The sequence below is a fragment of the Chrysemys picta genome, chromosome 5, assembly GCF_011386835.1.
Source record: "Chrysemys picta bellii isolate R12L10 chromosome 5, ASM1138683v2, whole genome shotgun sequence".
NCBI classification, from domain to species: Eukaryota; Metazoa; Chordata; order Testudines; family Emydidae; genus Chrysemys; species Chrysemys picta.
The window spans coordinates 8,829,068-8,847,037 of NC_088795.1; the positions used below are offsets into that span (position 1 = coordinate 8,829,068).

At 43.9% G+C, this 17,970-nt stretch overlaps 1 protein-coding gene across 20 annotated transcripts in view; it reads right to left on the reverse strand.

Moving 5' to 3' along the window:
* EPHA5 (EPH receptor A5) overlaps nucleotides 1–17,970 on the reverse strand; it is a 395,151-nt gene that overhangs the window by 354,298 nt on the left and 22,883 nt on the right. For 19 of the 20 annotated variants that reach the window (XM_008173251.4, XM_005285713.5, XM_005285712.5 and 16 more), the window contains exon 2: nucleotides 17,055–17,119. The exons of the other annotated variant lie outside the window; for it this stretch is intronic. In XM_008173251.4, coding sequence (XP_008171473.2) covers nucleotides 17,055–17,119 — 65 coding nt within the window. The remainder of the gene's footprint in view (nucleotides 1–17,054; nucleotides 17,120–17,970) is intronic. 20 annotated transcript variants of the gene reach the window in all.

Genomic DNA, 17,970 nt, shown 5'->3' on the forward strand with positions numbered 1-17,970 from the left:
CAGAGTTCCGGTCAGCTGTTGGAACTGGTCTAGCCGACAGTAAAACAGGGTGAATGCTGAGGTTGTGCAAAGAGTATTTTGTTCTGTCAATTGAACATCAGCTGGGGCCGTTTATACTTGTCAGACGCTGGAGAACCTGGTCTCTCTTCAGGACTCTGGACAGTGCTGGCCTTTTGCAGCCTTTATATATTCAGCATCATAAACAAATTCTTTAAGAGCAGCATACCTTCTCTGGGTTAAAACACACACTTAGCTGGGGTCCTAGCATTCTCTACAAAGAACTGAAAATGTCACATCAACACAAGTAAATACGAGCGTTCCCAGGAGAATAAGACATTATTCTCTGTGTTCTGAGTAAACAAAAGATGCTTAAATAAATGTATATGTATGGCAGGTGGAAACTTTGATTTATATTTGTCCCAAGGTGGCTGAAACACCAGGAGCTGATATTGGGGCATTGTCACATGACCTTGTAAGCTAGGAGCTGTGAGCTTTCCATCCTACCGAATGGATTTGATTGCTCAAATCCCATTAAAGTTAACAGGAATTAGACATCCAAATCCCCTGTTGTATGCAGTGTTGTTGTAACTGTGTCGGTCTCAGGATATGTATTTAGCTGTGATTATCTGAGTATGTTTCCCAGACATGAAGAAGAGCTCTGTCTCTCTGACCAACAGATATTCCCTCACCCACCTTGTCTTATCCATATCCCCTCGGCAACTTTGATCATCCCATTCTGGATGTTTATGAGAAGCACTCAAACCCCAATCATCACCCAGCCTGGGCTGGGCCATACAAGGGAATAACTCTTCTCACACTGCTTTGGCCCTCCGGCGTCTGTTCTCACGTGGAACTAGGAAGTCCAGAATTATGCAACAGTGAAAAATACAAGGAGGCCATTGGCATGGGGATTACTCCAGTATTTCCAAGCCTGAAAAGGTTTAGTTTGGGATCACGTGGAGTCTGGAGTGAAGAGGGTTGGTCTTGATTTATCTGGAGTGGTTTGCCTATCCCGAATTATACATCCTCTCCCCGCCCCCACCCCCTCTCATGAAAGCATTGATCTGTCCACAGTCACGTATCCTACCACATTAGTATTATGTACGGAAAAATTGCAAGTCTTTTTTTTTTTAAATCACCTGACAATACATTTATTTTGATGGGCACCAGTGACTAATTATGCTCCCTTATACTTTCCTTAAAAATCATTTGTATTGATTTTCCTGCTGCCGGGATTGAAATCATCAGGGGCTTTGCCTGATTATTATCTTAACCATAATCCATATTTTTAAAGATGTAAAATAAACTCCAGAATTAGTGGAGAGACAAAAAGCAGATATGCCACCATTAAGGTTAATTGCACAAGCCCATTCAGTTATTCAATCTGGCATCAGAATAAAGCAAACAGTAAACCAGGAGAGAGTTTGGTAATGAAGTGACTTTATCTCACAGGATTATACTTGTGGCTATGGCTTTAATTGTACAATCTAGAAGGATTTCTGACATAAACTGACTAATCTTGCATTATTGTAATGATTTGTAATCACAGCACTGGCTATGATTTACTGGCTTATTATACATTTGCATGTTATAATCAGCTAGAATAGGCAGCGCACGCCCTACAATTCATAACAACACTTAAAATTATACATCTTGCAATGAGCTTTGACAGCTGGCCCACCATAAACAGCTTGGAGGTTTGAAACCTGAAAAATCTGAAGTGTGCATCGTTTCAGCTCCTCGAGAAAATAAAGCTAATGAAATAAAACCGAACAACAGTGTGTATATTGAACAAAACATCCAGGACTGAACTTTTGCTGTGATTAAGTGAGGACTAATAATCCCATATGGGAGCAAACAGACCAAGTGCTGTGTCTGCTAGCCCTCCGGCAAGGTAGCAAGTTACTAAACTGATGGCCCCGCTTCCGGAATGATCTTGAGGTGTTCACACGTCAGGCTAGTAGAAGCCAGGAGACTCCCGGATGTAACAGAGTCAGGGCACATCTCCACTGGAGCTGGAAATACAATTTCGAGTTCGAGAAGACATACCCGGGCTAGCTCTGATTGAGAAAGCAGGGCAAAAATAGCAGGTTGCAAACAGCTAACTACCCCAAGCACGTACCTCTGGGCTCACAACGCAGTGGCTACTCTGCTATTTTTACCATGCTGGCTTGATCAGAGCTCTTGCAGGTATGTCTCCTCGAGCGGGAAATTATACCTGCAGCAGCAGTGTAGACATGTTAGTGTCATGTAATTAGCACCTCAAACTGCTGTCTGCAGGCACACGCCACAAGGGGCCTCAGAAACGGAGCGAGAACCTGGCCCACCATGGGAGGAAGTTGCCATCACAGAATGCAGCCTTCGCTGACAGCCTGAGGAGGAGAGATAGACTAAACAAAGAAACTCAGGCCTGGTCCCCACTTAGTCCGGACTTCGGACTAAGGTACGCAAATTCAGCTACGTTAATAACGTAGCTGAATTCGAAGTACCTTAGTCCGAACTTACCGCGGTCCAGACGCGGCCGGAAGTCTCCCCCCGTCGACGCCGCGTACTCCTCTCGGCGAGCTGGAGTACCGGCGCCGACTGTGAGCACTTCCGGGATCGATCCGGGATCGATGGCGTGCCGCCGGACCAGCCGGTAAGTGAAGACTAGGCCTCAGTTCCATCTGCAGGAGAACAAAAGATCCAGACCCCTCTCTCACCCCACTTGTCAGTCAGTCAACAGGGGTAAGGCGTAGGGATTTCACTCTCTTTATGGCCCGATCCTGCAGACGCACACACAGGTAACTGTATCCAGGTGAGCAGTCCCTTTGAGTTCATTTGGGCTACGCACCTGAGTAATGCTACCGACATGCTCAAGCATTTAAAGGATTGGCCCCTTAAAGAGTGAGACATTCTATTATGGCAAGTCAGGTGACATGATGGTATTTTCCTCCCACTCCCACATTCTGGGCTACCGTTCTACCTCACTTTTAGGGCTGGATCCAAAGGCCGAGGCAGAACGGCCGTTCATTCCTGCAATGAGAGCGGGCTTGAGCCCTTAGGGAGCAGGTGCCCTCTCTGGATGGCAGGAGTGGCTGCCACAAGTATACTATAATTAATGTATCAATACAGACCAGCAAGCCACCTATGACAAATCGTACCAACATAGATCCTGTCCTGTGCAATGGGCATCCCTCATCGTCCCCAGCTCTTGCCAGACACCACCTGGGTATCCCACATGGCAATGCATTGAGGGGCTCACCCGGGGCCCACTAATGGCGACAGAAGACAGACCATCAGTACTGATGGGCTTCGGATCGGGACCTCTGTTACAAGCCAATGGCTCAACCCTGTTCTCATTCAAGGCAAATGGGAGTCTTGCTCTTTATCCCAGACTCTTACACAAGCTTTTAAAAAAAAAATACAATAAACATGTCCCAAAGTATTTCTGTTGTTAAGCCTCATCTTTGAGACTGCAGGAACGCAGTTATTTAGAGTAAGCACATGTCCGAAAGCGGTACCTACACGGGTTTGCCTGGCACGGAAAGACACAAAGGGGACACAGCTTGCTTACTCCATTTTTCCCAATACCTGCCAGTACATGTACCCACAAAATTCAGCATCATCCTACTGCAAAATTTACCCCAGTTACGTAGGAGATATGGGAACACTGGCAAAAAAAGACAGCTATGAACTTCACCCGGATTGAAAAAATCTCTCATCTCTCTAGCTCTCATTCCCTTCTGACTCTAACCTTGAGCTCAGCCACGTTCACTTAAATGTATTTGTATTTTAAATAAAAATAGAAGAGTAATTTCAAGCTTAATTATACGTAGGAAAGTCTGTAGTTTCTCTTCCAACAAATGCTAATAACTCTTCCAGGTCTGCAGCAGTAGTTTTTGTTTTTTTTAAAGCACACTGTTACCTGACAGGGCAAAGAAGGCTGTAGCAGCAACCCCAAGGTGCTCTTTAATTCTTTTATACTCCCCATACAGCCCATGGGAGGCTTACAATAAATCACAGGGGCATCTCAGCATGTGATGTCACAGCAGTACAAGCAGAGACGATTGACAGCAGTGGTGTCACTCATGTAGCTACAGCGATACCTCTCTATGTAAACTTGGATCCATTTATATACTAGTCAGTAACCCTAACAATTTTCCTTGTGGCATTGGAAGTGACGGAAGCCTATAGCCCTGGTGGGTGCTTTGAAATAAACAAACACATAGGACCCCCCAAAATGGATATTTATTATCCCTTGTGTTACTTGTACTTAATGTCAGACTGTTTCTATACCTTGAATGGTAATAAGCAACAATAATGTTGTACCATTATAACTTTTTGTCGCAGTAGAAGATGGAGACCATACTCTAGATAATAGAGCTGGGCCATCATTTTTTTCCAATCAAAAATGAGGTTTTGTTGCAAAAAGAAATTTTGGAGGGAAAAAAGTGTTTTCAACTAAGCTATTTGAGTTTTCATTGAAAGAAACCCCCAAACCAACAGATTTTTGGATTTCAGCATTTGAAACAAAACCCTTCAGTTTTCTGGGGGGAAAAGCCCACCCATTTTTCACAGGGGGAGTAGGGGTTTCCGGGCTAGTCGGGGTGAGTAAGAAAAAAGTATTTGTGGGGGATAAAAAATACATTTTTTTATTTGAATTGGAGTTGTTTTGATTTCATTATTTGAATTTATAATAAGTTTTTCTTTTTAAAAATAAACCTGTTTAAAATGAAATCTGAATTTATTACAAAATATGGCAAGGCCTAAACTTATTATAATTTAGTTGTAAATGTGAAACAAGTTTTGATAAGAGAAGTTTATGTATCCAAAACGTTTATGGTTGTTTTAATTAAATTCCAGTTATCATCCAATGCATCTTGATGCAAATGAGCAAAAAGTTATCTAGTAAATATTTTGACTACTTTCTAACATAATAAAATGTACAATCAATAAGAAAATGAAACTTAAGCTATATAATTGCTTAAATAAATGTATATAATTATAGTATACACTCCTAGGTAGCAGAAATAGGTACCAAATCTAGTCTAAAGGTTCTATTTAGTTGCAAATCAACATGTTTTAATGGTTTCTTTCTTTAGGAAATAACTGAAGTACACATAGAAAAGTTGATTGAAATAAATGATTTAAATCAAGGCTTTCCACTTGGTGATTAAAATCATTACTTAAATCGCTGATTTAAATCAATCCGCCCTGTGACCAGTTCTGCAATATGAAGCCGAAGCAGAAAGTTTATTAGAGGCACTTAATGACAGGGATATCCCCCGCTTGAGCAGTCACATCGCTGGAGTTTGCAGTTATTCAAAGACAGTCAACTGAAAACATCTCTCTCCCCAAGGGCTCACTCCTCTTACATGTTGGGGGAGGAGTTCAGAAACACGAAGCATTGAGCTAACTCCGCTCCCACTGACTGGAAGGGGAGCAGGGTTAGGCTAATGATCAGAGCTCCGGAAAATCCCACTTCTCACGGTTTCTATCCTCGCACCTTTTTTCAAAAGTTTATAATATTCCAGAACTTTCACCTTCCAGACTGAACTTTACAGGTTTGTCCCTGTCTGCAGTTGTCAGGGTTTTAAATCTGAGCAAAAAAAAATAGTCCAGTTGTTTTTTGGTCGTGATTCAAAGCTTGGTGAAGTCAGTGGAAGGACTCTGATGGACTTCAGTGGGCTTTGGATTAGAGCTTTTCAGAGCTAGTCAGCAAAAAAAAAACACATCCACCAATTGCCTCCATTATAAAAAACGAAAAGTTACTGCAATCTTGAATTAGTTGTTAGCCACCATGCAGGTATCCAGAGTAAAAACACATACAAGCTAATGGAACAAGACCAGGACTATGTGTTTCTTAGCCATATAAATGGCTTATGTGGTTAAGTGATATACATGTTAGGTGGAATGACTGGTATGTGAAGAGATGGGTACATGCTTTAAATTGGACAACACAAACTATAAACTCTAATTCAGGTTTTAAAGACCTGCATTTTCTCATGTGAGTGCTGTAACTGTGGTGTTTAATCCAGCAAGATTTAATATTATTCAGGATCGCACAAACTATATTTATTTTTAGAATGTCATTACTAAAAAACATTAGATTCAAAAATGCCTGAAGTTGTGCATGAGACAAAGAGAACACAACTCTCTTCAAAGATAAAGTCATTCGAAGCTCTTTGATTCCTGAATTTTAATTCCTGGATGCTGGAGAAAATCGAATGTGTTTCAGCATGATAATGAAATTGTTTATTCAATGTGCCCGTACAGAGGAACCTAATTCTGACGACTAAACTTACTGAGATGCATCAAGTTCTTCTAGGATATCGGCTCAAGAAATTAATATATAGGGCTAGTAAAGAAAGAGATTTGTTTTCACATTACTATTAATAGTAATTTATTTTATAGCACCTCAGAGTATGCTCGGCACTTCACACACAGTTAACAAGTTACGATCCTTTCCCCAAGCTGCCAACAGACTAAGGCCTAAATCTACAAGGACTCACACATCTGCTTAACTTTACACACTGTGAACAGTCCCATTGAACTCAGCTATTCACAGATGTGATCCAATGTCCACTGAAAACGCGGAAACCTTTACAGATACTTCAACGAGCGTTGGCTAAGGCCCACAGTGCACGTCCATAAGTCTGGGCAAGATCAAGGCCTAAGGCACTACCCTACAAGCTGTTCTGCTTGGGTGACAGCCCATTGATTTCAATGAGGCCGCACAGCTTCAGAGGTCCACAAGCTTGGGGAAGGATCGGGGCCTAATTTCAGGCCGCATGCAATTAGCTGCGATAACCAGATGGAAAGAAGGGGTTAGAGAGGAAGGTCATCAATAACATTATAAGGCTACATAGTGAGGAGTGCTCTGTAGCATGATGTAGACACGATTATTTTTAAATAATGGCAAATAGACATTTATATAATTTCTAAGGTAGCTAATTTCTTGTAGGCATCACTGAATAAATGGGTCTTGAGGAGGGATTTTGAATGAGGAGAAAGTGGCTTTTTGAAAAGCTCAGAATGAATAAGCTTGGCAGGGGGGCATCTCACACAAGGCAGGTGTATTTAGGTGGGGCAAAGATTCAGCCTGGAGGTATAACACACACTGATTCTGATCTCACGTACACCTCTGCAGCTGTAGACTTCGCACAGTTACTCTGACACGCACTGGTATATCATAGAATCGTAGGACTGGAAGGGACGTCGAGAGGTCATCTAGTCCAGTCCCCTGCACTCATGGCAGGACTAAGTAGTATCTAGAACATCCCAGACAGGTGTTTGTCCAACCTGCTCTTAAAAATCTCCAGTGATGGAGATTCCACCAGCTCCCTAGCCAATTTAGTCCAGTGCTTAACTATCCTGACAGTTAGGAAGTTTTTCCTAATGTCCAACTTCAACCGCCCTTGCTGCAATTTAAGCACATTGCTTCTTCTACCCTCGGAGGTTATAGGGAACAATTTTTCTCCCTCCTCCTTGTAACAACTTTTTATGTACACCTCTGCCTCGATACAACGTGACCCGATATAACACACATTCGGATATAAAGCAGTAAAGCAGTGCTCTGGGGGGTGGGGCTCTGTGCTCCGGCGGATCAGCGCGTCAGCGTGTCTGGCTCTGAGCGGCGTGTTAAGGGTGGGAGGCAGGCGGGAGGGCCAGCGGGGTGAGGAGGCGAATGGGGAGGTGAGCGGCAGGCAGGAGGGGGGTGAGGAGGCAGGCAGGCGGGAAGATGGCAAGCGGGAGAGCGGTGGTCGGGTGGATGTGGAGAGGCACGCCGGACAGACGGTGAGGAGACTAGCAGGGTGGCAGGCAGGCGGGCGGGTAGGTGGGGTGAGGAGGCGAGCGGCGGCCAGGCAGGTGGGAGCGCTGGGTGGACAGTGAGGAGACTAGCGGGAGGCGGGCGGCAGGCAGGTGGGTGGGTAGGTGGGGTGAGGAGGCGAGTGGCAGGTGGGCCGGCAGGAGCGCTGGGCGGACGGTGAGGAGTCTAGCGGGCAGGCGGGCGGGTAGGTGGGGTAAGGAGGTGAGCGGCGGCCGGGCAGGCAGCAGAGCTGGGCGGACGGTGAGGAGTCTAGCGGGGAGGCGGGTGGCGGGCAGGCGGGCGGGTAGGTGGGGTGAGGAGGCAAGCGGCGGGTGGGCAGGCGGGAGCGCTGGGCGGTCGGTGAGGAGACTAGCAGGGAGGCGGGCGGCGGGCAGGTGGGGTGAGGAGGCGAGCGGCGGGTGGGCAGGCGGGAGTGCTGGCAGACGGTGAGGAGACTAGCAGGGAGGCGGGCGGCGGGCAGGTGGGTGGGTAGGTGGGGTGAGGAGGCGAGCGGCGGGTGGGCAGGCGGGAGCGCTGGGCAGATGGTGAGGAGACTAGCTGGGAGGCTGATTTGTCCTGGGCCCCGCACCCCTCTAGGGACGGCTCCGACACGCTGCTCTGGGGGAGGGTTGGGGGGGGCGGTCAGGGGACCAGGAGCCTTCCCTACCTGATATAACGTGGTTTCATCTATAACGCGGTAAGAGTTTTTGGTTCCCAAGGATCGTGTTATATCGGGGTAGAAGTGTATTTGAATACATGCCCCCTCTCAGTCTTCTCTTCTCCAGACTGAACAAACCTAATTTTTTCAATCTTCCCTCACAGGTCATGTTTTCTAGACCTTTAATCATATTTGTGCTCTTCTCTGGACTTTCTCCAGTTTGTTCAAATCTTTCCTGAAAAGTGGTGGCCAGAAGTGGACACAATACTCCAGCTAAGGCTGTCTCAATGCAGAGTAGAACAGAAGAATTACTTCTCGTGTCTTGCTTACAAACACTCCTAATACATCCGAGAATGATGTTTGCTTTTTTGCAACAGTGTTACAAGATCCCTTTCCACAGTACTCCTTTCTAGGCAGCCATTTCTCATTTTGTATGTGTGCAACTACACCTCTACCTCGATATAACACTGTCCTTGGGAGCCAAAAAATCTTACCGCGTTATGGGTGAAACCGCGTTATACTGAACTTGCTTTGATCCACTGGAGTGCACAGCCCCACCCCCTAGGAGCACTGCTTTACCGCATTATATCCGAATTCGTGTTATATCGGGTCGCGTTATATCGAGGTAGCGGTGTTGTTGTTCCTTCTTAAGTGGAGTACTTGCATTTGTCCTTATTAAATTTCATCCTATTTACTTCAGACCATTTCTCCAGTTTGTCCAGATCATTTTGAATTTTAATCCTATTCTCCAAAGCACTTGCAATCCTTCTCTGCTCGGTATCATCAGCAAACTTTATAAGTGTACTCTCTATGCCATTATCTAAATCATTGATGCAGATATTGAACAGAACCAGACCCAGAACTGATCCCTGCAGGACCCCAATCAATATGGCCTTCCAGCTTGACTGCAAACCACTGATAACTACTCTCTGGGAACAGGTTTCCAGCCAGTCATGCACCCATCTTATAGTAGCTCCATCTAGGTTGTATTTCCCTAGTTTGTTTATGAGATGGTCACGTGAGACAGTATCAAAAGTCTTACTAAACATTAATAAGTTTACTAACGGTCAACATGCTCAAGATATACCACATCTACCACTTCCCCCCATCCCCAAGGCTTGTTACCTTGCCAAAGAACGCTATCAGGTTGATTTGACAGGAAGGCCTGTGGGACAAACGCAGGCATATAAGCTGAAGCAATGTCATTGACTTCAACAGAGTTGTGCCCACTTACGTTAGGGCTGAATTTTAACAAACGGGAAATGATGGTTTATTTATGTATATAATTTATTATTTGTCCAAATTCAGTCCTCGTGTAAGGGGGCACAACTCTGTTAAAGTCAATGACGTTGCTTCAGCTTAGACACCAGTGGCTACATGTGACCCTCAGGTATATCACTGCATGTCAGAGTAACTCCACTCAAGTCTACAATTAGAAAGCTGTAAGTGAGATCAGAATCAGTGTGATAGGTAGTACACATAGTATATAAAGTTACTATCATTTGTTTATATCACACACACACACAATGGGCCCAGCAATTTATTTAAATGATCACAATGGTGTCGCATAACAAACATGTGATTAATGTTTGTCATCATTACCATGCAATACAAGATTGCAAACTTTGTTGCAAAAAGATAGCTCTGGACCTATGCAGACCAAGCACATTGGCATCACCTTTTTTAAGGGACCAAAAAGAAAATGATGCTACCATGGGACCATGGCCATTAGGCAAGAGAATGGGGTGACAGAAGTTGGCTATATGATCTCTTCCATCTCTAAGTAAGGCACCAGGACCCAGTGCTGGAAACACTTATATACAAGTCTAACTTACCACATATGTGTAGCTCAGCTGACGTCAATGGAACCAATCATGTGTGTAAAGTCAAGCGAGTAAGTATGTAAAAGATCAGGGCTATAGTTCCCAAAGGATACAACATGTAATCTTGTGAAAATGGTAGGTCATATTTTGTCCCTATTAAACTTGACATCGTCCCTTAAAATATTCCTTTTAAATTATTAAAATGTTGCTTCAGATTGCCTCAATTTTCCTCCAAAGATGTGTGCAACTTATCATATTTGTTCCCCTTGTAGCATAATTCTTTTTGCATTCCTAGCCAAATTAAGGGCGGAGAAGTGCTAATGTATATTTTTAACCTACTTCAGTATTATTTTCATCTTTACTAGACTCCCCACTGCTAGTATGAATTCTAGCCTCGTCCTTTTAGTGTCTCTCTCTCTTCTGCCTTCACCATTGTTCACAACTTAACAGCCGCATTCACTGGAAACAACACAGGTTTCCAACTGTGGTGGCCTAAATATGCCAGTTACAATCAAAGCTACATGACATGGCTCAATGGTGCCAAAATCCTCCTTGTTCTTCCATCCCTCCTTTTTTTTTAAATTATTATTATTTCTACCCCAAAAATCAGTCAACAGTGCAGGGATTTCAATGCAAAATCTCAGGCTAAGTCAGAACGAGAGAGAGCAACTCTAATATATTCATGAACCATGCTGACTAATCTAACCCTTAGTTATTTTTAACTTCAAAAGACACACACATAAGGGAAGCTCTCTCAGAAGAGCGAACCAGAAACACTGCTCAACAAAAACCAAGCACTGCCCCCCACACACCCAAACATCAGACATCTGTAAGGTCAGCTCTGCTGAATTTCCCCACTGACATATGCTTTTTGCCCTTGTTTGCTTTCATCAGCGGGGCAACTGTTTTCTCCCTTTCAGAACAAATGTAATTAATTAGTCAACTCTCTACTATCTGCTGCAATGAATAAACAATTATGAGCAAACCCAGTATCCTCAACATCTCCACAAGACAAGGTTCCTTAGTGCATGTTTGTTTTCTTCTCTCAGCTTAAAAAAACCCAGAACATGTAGCGGTGCAGTGAGCCCCAGCAAACAGCCAAGTCTCGAAGGACCATCGAGGGTTTCCTGCTGCACGCTGCAGGAAGTTCAGAGAAATCAACAGGGAACAAAAAAGACTGGTTATACAAAAGTACAGCAGGTGTGTCATGCTCTAATTTGGAAAAAAATAAAAATAAAGGTCCTAAGAGGTGTTTGCAAGGAAGTTTAAAAAAAAACCCACAAGAGGAAAAGTTCTAAAAACACTAACCCAACTGATGGTAACTACTGAAACAAAAATATCACACGTAATTGCTGAACAAACAGAGCCGACTAAACCCGAGTGTTTACTTTAAAAGGCAATTGTTGCAATTAGCCGGATGTAATTACAAGCACATGCATTTCTGTACGGCCAAATCAAACAAGATGTAAAGTAGGTGTCTGCAGGGAGTTCTGGGTGGGATGTACCCAGACCTAAGAGCCTTGCAGGGTGTCCTACCCTGATTCTGCCCTTCTCTAGGAAATAAAAAGAAAAGCAGAAATAAGGCTGCTTAGTATAGAAATCCTGTCTGGATCTGGTATAAATATTTCTCTTACACCATTTCCCATTGTTTCGATGTCTGTGACTTTGATATGTGATAAAGGGGATGTTTAGTAAAAGCAAGTGCAGTTGCTGCATGTCAGGCTTAATCACTGTCACAGCCACATCTACATAAATTCCTAATGTGGCCCGCTTTATTGAAATCTACGAAGTACTCTAGGAAATGCGCCAGGAGGGGTATAAAGTGCAAGCATTCTAGACGTGCCCCATTTTTAATAAAGAAAGCCCAGCCACGTATGTTGGGTTTTTTTGTTTATCTGGACATCTTTTAGTTCGTGATCACAACTATGTGCATAAATTCTGCTCTCAGGTGAATCTAGGGTAATTCAGTGAAGTGAAACCAGATCTACAGCAACTGAGAGCTGAAGGCACAATTCTCACCTCTGCCAGTAGTGACAACAGGATCAAAACCTTGCCCAGGTGCTGCATAAAGGGGCACCTCAGGCATCATCAACCCTTTAGGACCACTTAGGACAGAAGAATCCCAGTCACTGTTACAGACTAGGGACCGAATGGCTAGGCAGCCATGCTACAGAAAAGGACCTAGGGGTTACAGTGGACGAGAAGCTGGATATGAATCGACAGTGTGCCCTTGTTGCCAAGAAGGCTAACAGCATTCTGGGCTGTATAAGTAGGAGCATTGCCAGCAGATCGAGGGACATTATCATTCCCCTCTATTCAACATTGGTGAGGCCTCATCTGGAGTCCTATGTCCAGTTTTGGACCCCACACTACAAGAAGGATGTGGAGAAATTGGAAAGAGTCCAGTGGAGGGCAACAAAAATAATTAGGGGGCTGTGGCACATGACTTATGAGGAGAGGCTGAGGGAACTGGGATTATTTAGTCTGCAGAAGAGAAGAATGAGGGGGGATTTGATAGCTGCTTTCAACTACCTGAAAGGGGGTTCCAAAGAGGATGTATCTAGACTGTTCTCAGTGGTAGCAGATGACAGAACAAGGAGTAATGGTCTCAAGTTGCAGTGGGGGAGGTTTAGATTGGATATTAGGAAAAACTTTTTCACTAGGAGGGTGGTGAAGCACTGGAATGGGTTACCTAGGGAGGTGGTGGAATCTCCTTCCTTAGAGATTTTTAAGGCCAGGCTTGACAAAGCCCTGGCTGGGATGATTTAGTTGGGAATTGGCCCTGCTTTGAGCAGAGGGTTGGACTAGATGACCTCCTGAGGTCCCTTCCAACCCTGATATTCTATGATTCTATGATTCTCATACTCTGCAGATGGCCCCCTGGGATCCTGATCCGGAGTTCAGCAGATAGCAGGTCGTGGGTGGGTACTTCCTGTGCTTTACCCCTCCACAACCTTTGGGAGGATTTTAACAGATACAGGCATGGGAAATGCTCTGCACAGGCCCTGTGCTCTGTCGAGGAGGGGGCTCCAGGGATAATGGACTGGGAGAGCCATGCTACCAGGAACCAGGAGCAGAGCAGGGAAACCAGGGGGAGAATATATCACCATACAGAGCAGGAAGGATAGTCCAGGGGATAGGGCATTGGATTATGGGTCTGGAGACGTGGGTCCAATTCCCAGCTCTGCCACAGACTGCCTAAGTAGCCTTGGGTAAGTCGCAATCTACTCTGGGCCTCATTTCCCACCTGTGAAATGGAGATAAAACTTCCTTACCTTCCAGGGTGTTCAGAGAATAAAATCCATCCATGACTGCCAGGTGCCCAGTGATATGACCCAGGTAGGGTTGCTACCCATCCAGATTTTACCAAGACAGTCCAGTTTTTGGCTTCTGTGTCTGGGTACCATAGGTAAGTACCTAAATAGACTGGGCCACTGGACAGACAGCTCTAACCTATAGTGCTTTCCCCAAGAACCACAAAGTCAATGGGCCAGAACCTGAGCGGATGTAAATTGGCATAGCTTTAATGAAGTTCCACTGATTGACACCAGCTGTGGGTCTGACCCACTGTAATTAATTAAGAAACGGCAAAAATGGCTTATTTGTATCTGGAGACATAGCTGTGGGCAGGGCATGCACAGCTCTGAGCCCCGGCTCCAGGTTGGATTGGATTGCCCCTCCACCTTCATAGATTTCATTTCTCAAGCTGCATGCAGGTGGAGTGGTTTTCACCAACGGCGCTGCTCTGCAGTTCACTGGTGACAGTGAGCTCAGGGGCAGACTGAATTAAGGCCAAGCAGGAATTTTCTTCCTGTATATTTGGAAACAGCTTAGCAAAACTGAGGCTGCTACCACAATAGAAATAATAAGTTACCATCGTTTGCAGTAACAGGATGTAGACAAAATTATTGCCCATACTGACCACCCCATGGAACCCAATGGATTTCAAAACATGAAAATTACCATGTGTCATTCTCAGGATAACTTAATATTTTGCTAAACCACCCTAAACTTATTCATCTTTGTACTGAAGACAAGTGTGGAGCATTTCAATCTGAGTCTAATTCTGTCCTGAAAATCATAAGTGTTCATAAAAATCATGTGTCCAGTCCAAAAATCATGAAATCAGCTCAAATATCATGGCGGGGGGGGGGGTTAACTAATAAATTTAGGTCCCATTTTTATTTGCCTTCTGGTATCTGAGCTGGCTTTTAGGGTTAACCATTCACTTAACATTCCCAAGCTTTCCTATGCAACCATGAGGACTAGAAGCTTATTTTTGTAGGAAAGATGAGATTCTCATGCAATCTCTTGAGTCTAATAGCTGTAGCTTTAACAAAATACTAAATTTCAAAATCATGAGAACTGGCAAAACTGCATGAGTTACTGAAAGGAGGAGTTTCAGGAGGCTATATTATCATAATAGTAACTGTAGTATCCCTACAACAGTGATATAATAAATGTAGCCATAAAATTCTTGAAGTGAATAGAAGCTGAAGGATGGTATTAGATAGGAGGATACATATGATGCAAAGGGGTTATTCCAGTACATATACTATATCCAGAAACAGTTCTCACTGACAGGAAGTGTTGCATGCAGAAAGGTTTCTCCTTTGCTTCCTGCAAAGATGTGTATGTGTCCATTCCCTGAACCTTCCCCTCAAAGGATGTCCTGAGAACAACAAATTTGTCTTGGAATTTCCCAAGGAATAGCCCACCTTCCTCGGATCTTATTTTAAAATGAAAGCTCCCCACTTCCAAATCTGTATGCCAAGCTGAGAGTTATTTTATATATTTACACCAGACTGATCTTTAAAAGAAATACTACATAAACGAGAGGATTGGTGCTTTGCTGATTGTAGAGGTGATAAATGGGTTGGGGACGTAGATCAGAAAGATACTTCTCGCCACTTGAAAAATACTGCCAATATATTAGGCCAAACAGACAACTGGGCTAATTGGACCTCATGAATTTTTATGAAGCCCCATGAAAACGAAGGAAATTTAGGGACTTCTGGCAATTCAAAAACCAATTCTGACTGCCTGATTCACTTTTTATTGATTTGGGCAAGCTAATTTAAGAAACAAATCCTTCTCTATTGACTCAATTACAAGTTGATTTGGTATTCATGGGTCTAGCTGATGATTTTAAAGCAAGGGAGGTAGTTGGAAAGTAAATCTGTAAATATATAAAGCTTCTCTGGGTAATGGAAAAAGAAAGCATATGCTTAGAGCAGTTAGCGTCCTCCCTGCTCCGGATTGCACATGCACATACAAATCTATGGGACATTCGGGCTGTTATGATTTCTGCACTCATGTCTGTAATAGTGTTTTAGTATTGCTGAAAATAAAATACTGCTTTCTTATGCTGGGGAAAAAAAATACTAGAAAGGGCTGGCACCATAGAAAATAATATTTCATCCAGTACCTAGTTAGCAGGACATTCTCCACTCAGATCTTCACAGCTGATCTTATCTCCATATGTTGTTCTGCTGGCATGTGATCATTAAGATGCCCACACATGTAATAATAATACCTAGCTCTTATATAGCACTTTTCATCTGTCTATCTCCAAGCGATCCACAAAGGAGGTCAGTATCATTATCCCCACATAGGGAGAGCACATTACGACAGTCAAAATCCTCCATGCACATCTCAAAGGGCAACTCTGCCTTTAGAGTCTGATCCAATTTCCATTAACATCAGTGGAAAGAACTGGATCAGGCCCCTCGTGCAGTTCAGGAGAAACTCTCCGTTCTCTACAATCTCTTACATGTCTGAAGTCAAAGACAACTACAGTCAGCTTTTGGTGATCAGTGACTGCTGGCGTACAACCAATCCAAATTAGGCCTCTGTTTCCATATATATATAAAAAATTGTCATTTGCATGACAATCAGTAGCCAATCAAAATTCAATTCCAAGATGACATTGCAGTCATTTACAGCTGCTGACTGTCTACAACTCCAGGGATGGTATTTCAGAACCCTCTCCTGATTAAAGACTCCTATCAGTCCCACTCAGCAACGCGTGCGGGAGCTGGGGATTCCCAGCAACTCACAGGAATGCTCAGCCCCTTGCAGGATTAAGCCCCACATTGTTTCATCAAAATTCTCTGTGCAATCGCAGTATCAACCCCATCCATACAAGGCAAAACCACAACAAAGAACAACCCCCGGGGATGATGGGTCTCTTAGAATCACAAAAAAGCCCTTACTTGCATTCCTCACTCTCATGGGTGAGCCCATTGTTTTCACTATGGCTACTCACAAGATGCAAATAAGGCCAAATATAAATAAAGATATTACAGTGTTGCCAACGCTTGGAATTTTATCACATGACTGTTTGGAGTTTGTTTGTTTTTTGAAGTGCCAGCTCCTGGAATCATGTGAGACCCTCAGCTTTCATTTAAAACAAAGAGTAAATTTCTACCCCACCACAATTGCAGAGAAAAGCATGTAAACATGACCCAAGTGCATCCCAATGGCTCTACAAAGAGAAGGAAAAAGAGTTTATCACTTTTAAAAAAATGTTGTGATTTGGGACGGGAGGGTCTGACTCATGATGTTTGAACACGTGGGGCTGGCAATGCTGCAGAAATAAATCAATCCCTGACCATGCAGCTCCATTTTTTTCCAGTCACAGCTTGTTGTTTTGTTTTGTTTTTTTCCCCTCCTATTGCCAACAATTCCCTCAGGGGAATTTTCAACACAGAAATCTACATTCAAAATGGAAACTATTAGTGCTGCTCTTGGCTTGAGAAAGCAAACGTCTGAGACTTACCCCATTTTTCGGGTAGGCTATCCATCCCAGATCCCCCAGGACTGTGCGGGAGTCCAGTAAAGTCACTAAACAGAAACGAGAAGAAGAAAGCCTTAATGAGGCTGCATGGATACAAGCGTCAGTAAACACATGAGACTTGGCTGGCCCTGGTAAGGGCACTTGGCAATTAACAGAAAGGGAATCTGATTGCTGTTAAAATAAGATACAATCAAGACAAGTTATTGCAAGGTTTAGAATAGAATGGAGATATCCTCTCTCCTAGAACTGGAAGGGACCTTGAAAGGTCATTGAGTCCAGCCCCCTGCCTTCACTAGCAGGATCAAGTACTAATTTTGTCCCAGATCCCTAAGTGGCCCCCTCAAGGATTGAACTCACAACCCTGGGTTTAGGAGGCCAATGCTCAAACCACTGAGCTATCCCTCCCCCCGTCCTGCAGGCATTTAAGCAGATGCCTAACGTTACTCAGTTAAGCAGTTCAATTACTTGTATTACCATAGCACCTGGGAGTGCCAGCTGTGGGCCAAGATCCTGTGGTGCTAGACGCTGTACAAACCCAGACATGTCCGTGTAACTCTTTGCAAGATTGGGGCTTCAGACTAAGTTCTTTGGGGCACGAGTCAGTCTTTTTTAGGACATGTGTACAATCCCTAGCATCCCTTGATGCCCAAATGGGATTACGGCAGTATAAAGAATAAACAACCAGTCATTTATAAATGGAACAAAGAGTGCAAATTATTCTGTTAATATAAAGTTGCAGCTCGCTTTAAAAATTAATGAGTGGGCCCCTTTTATTAGGGTGGGGGGGGAGGGATAGCTCAGTGGTTTGAGCATTGGCCTGCTAAACCCAGGGTTGTGAGTTCAATCCTTGAGGGGGCCACTTAGTGATCTGGGGCAAAATCAGTACTTGGTCCTGGTA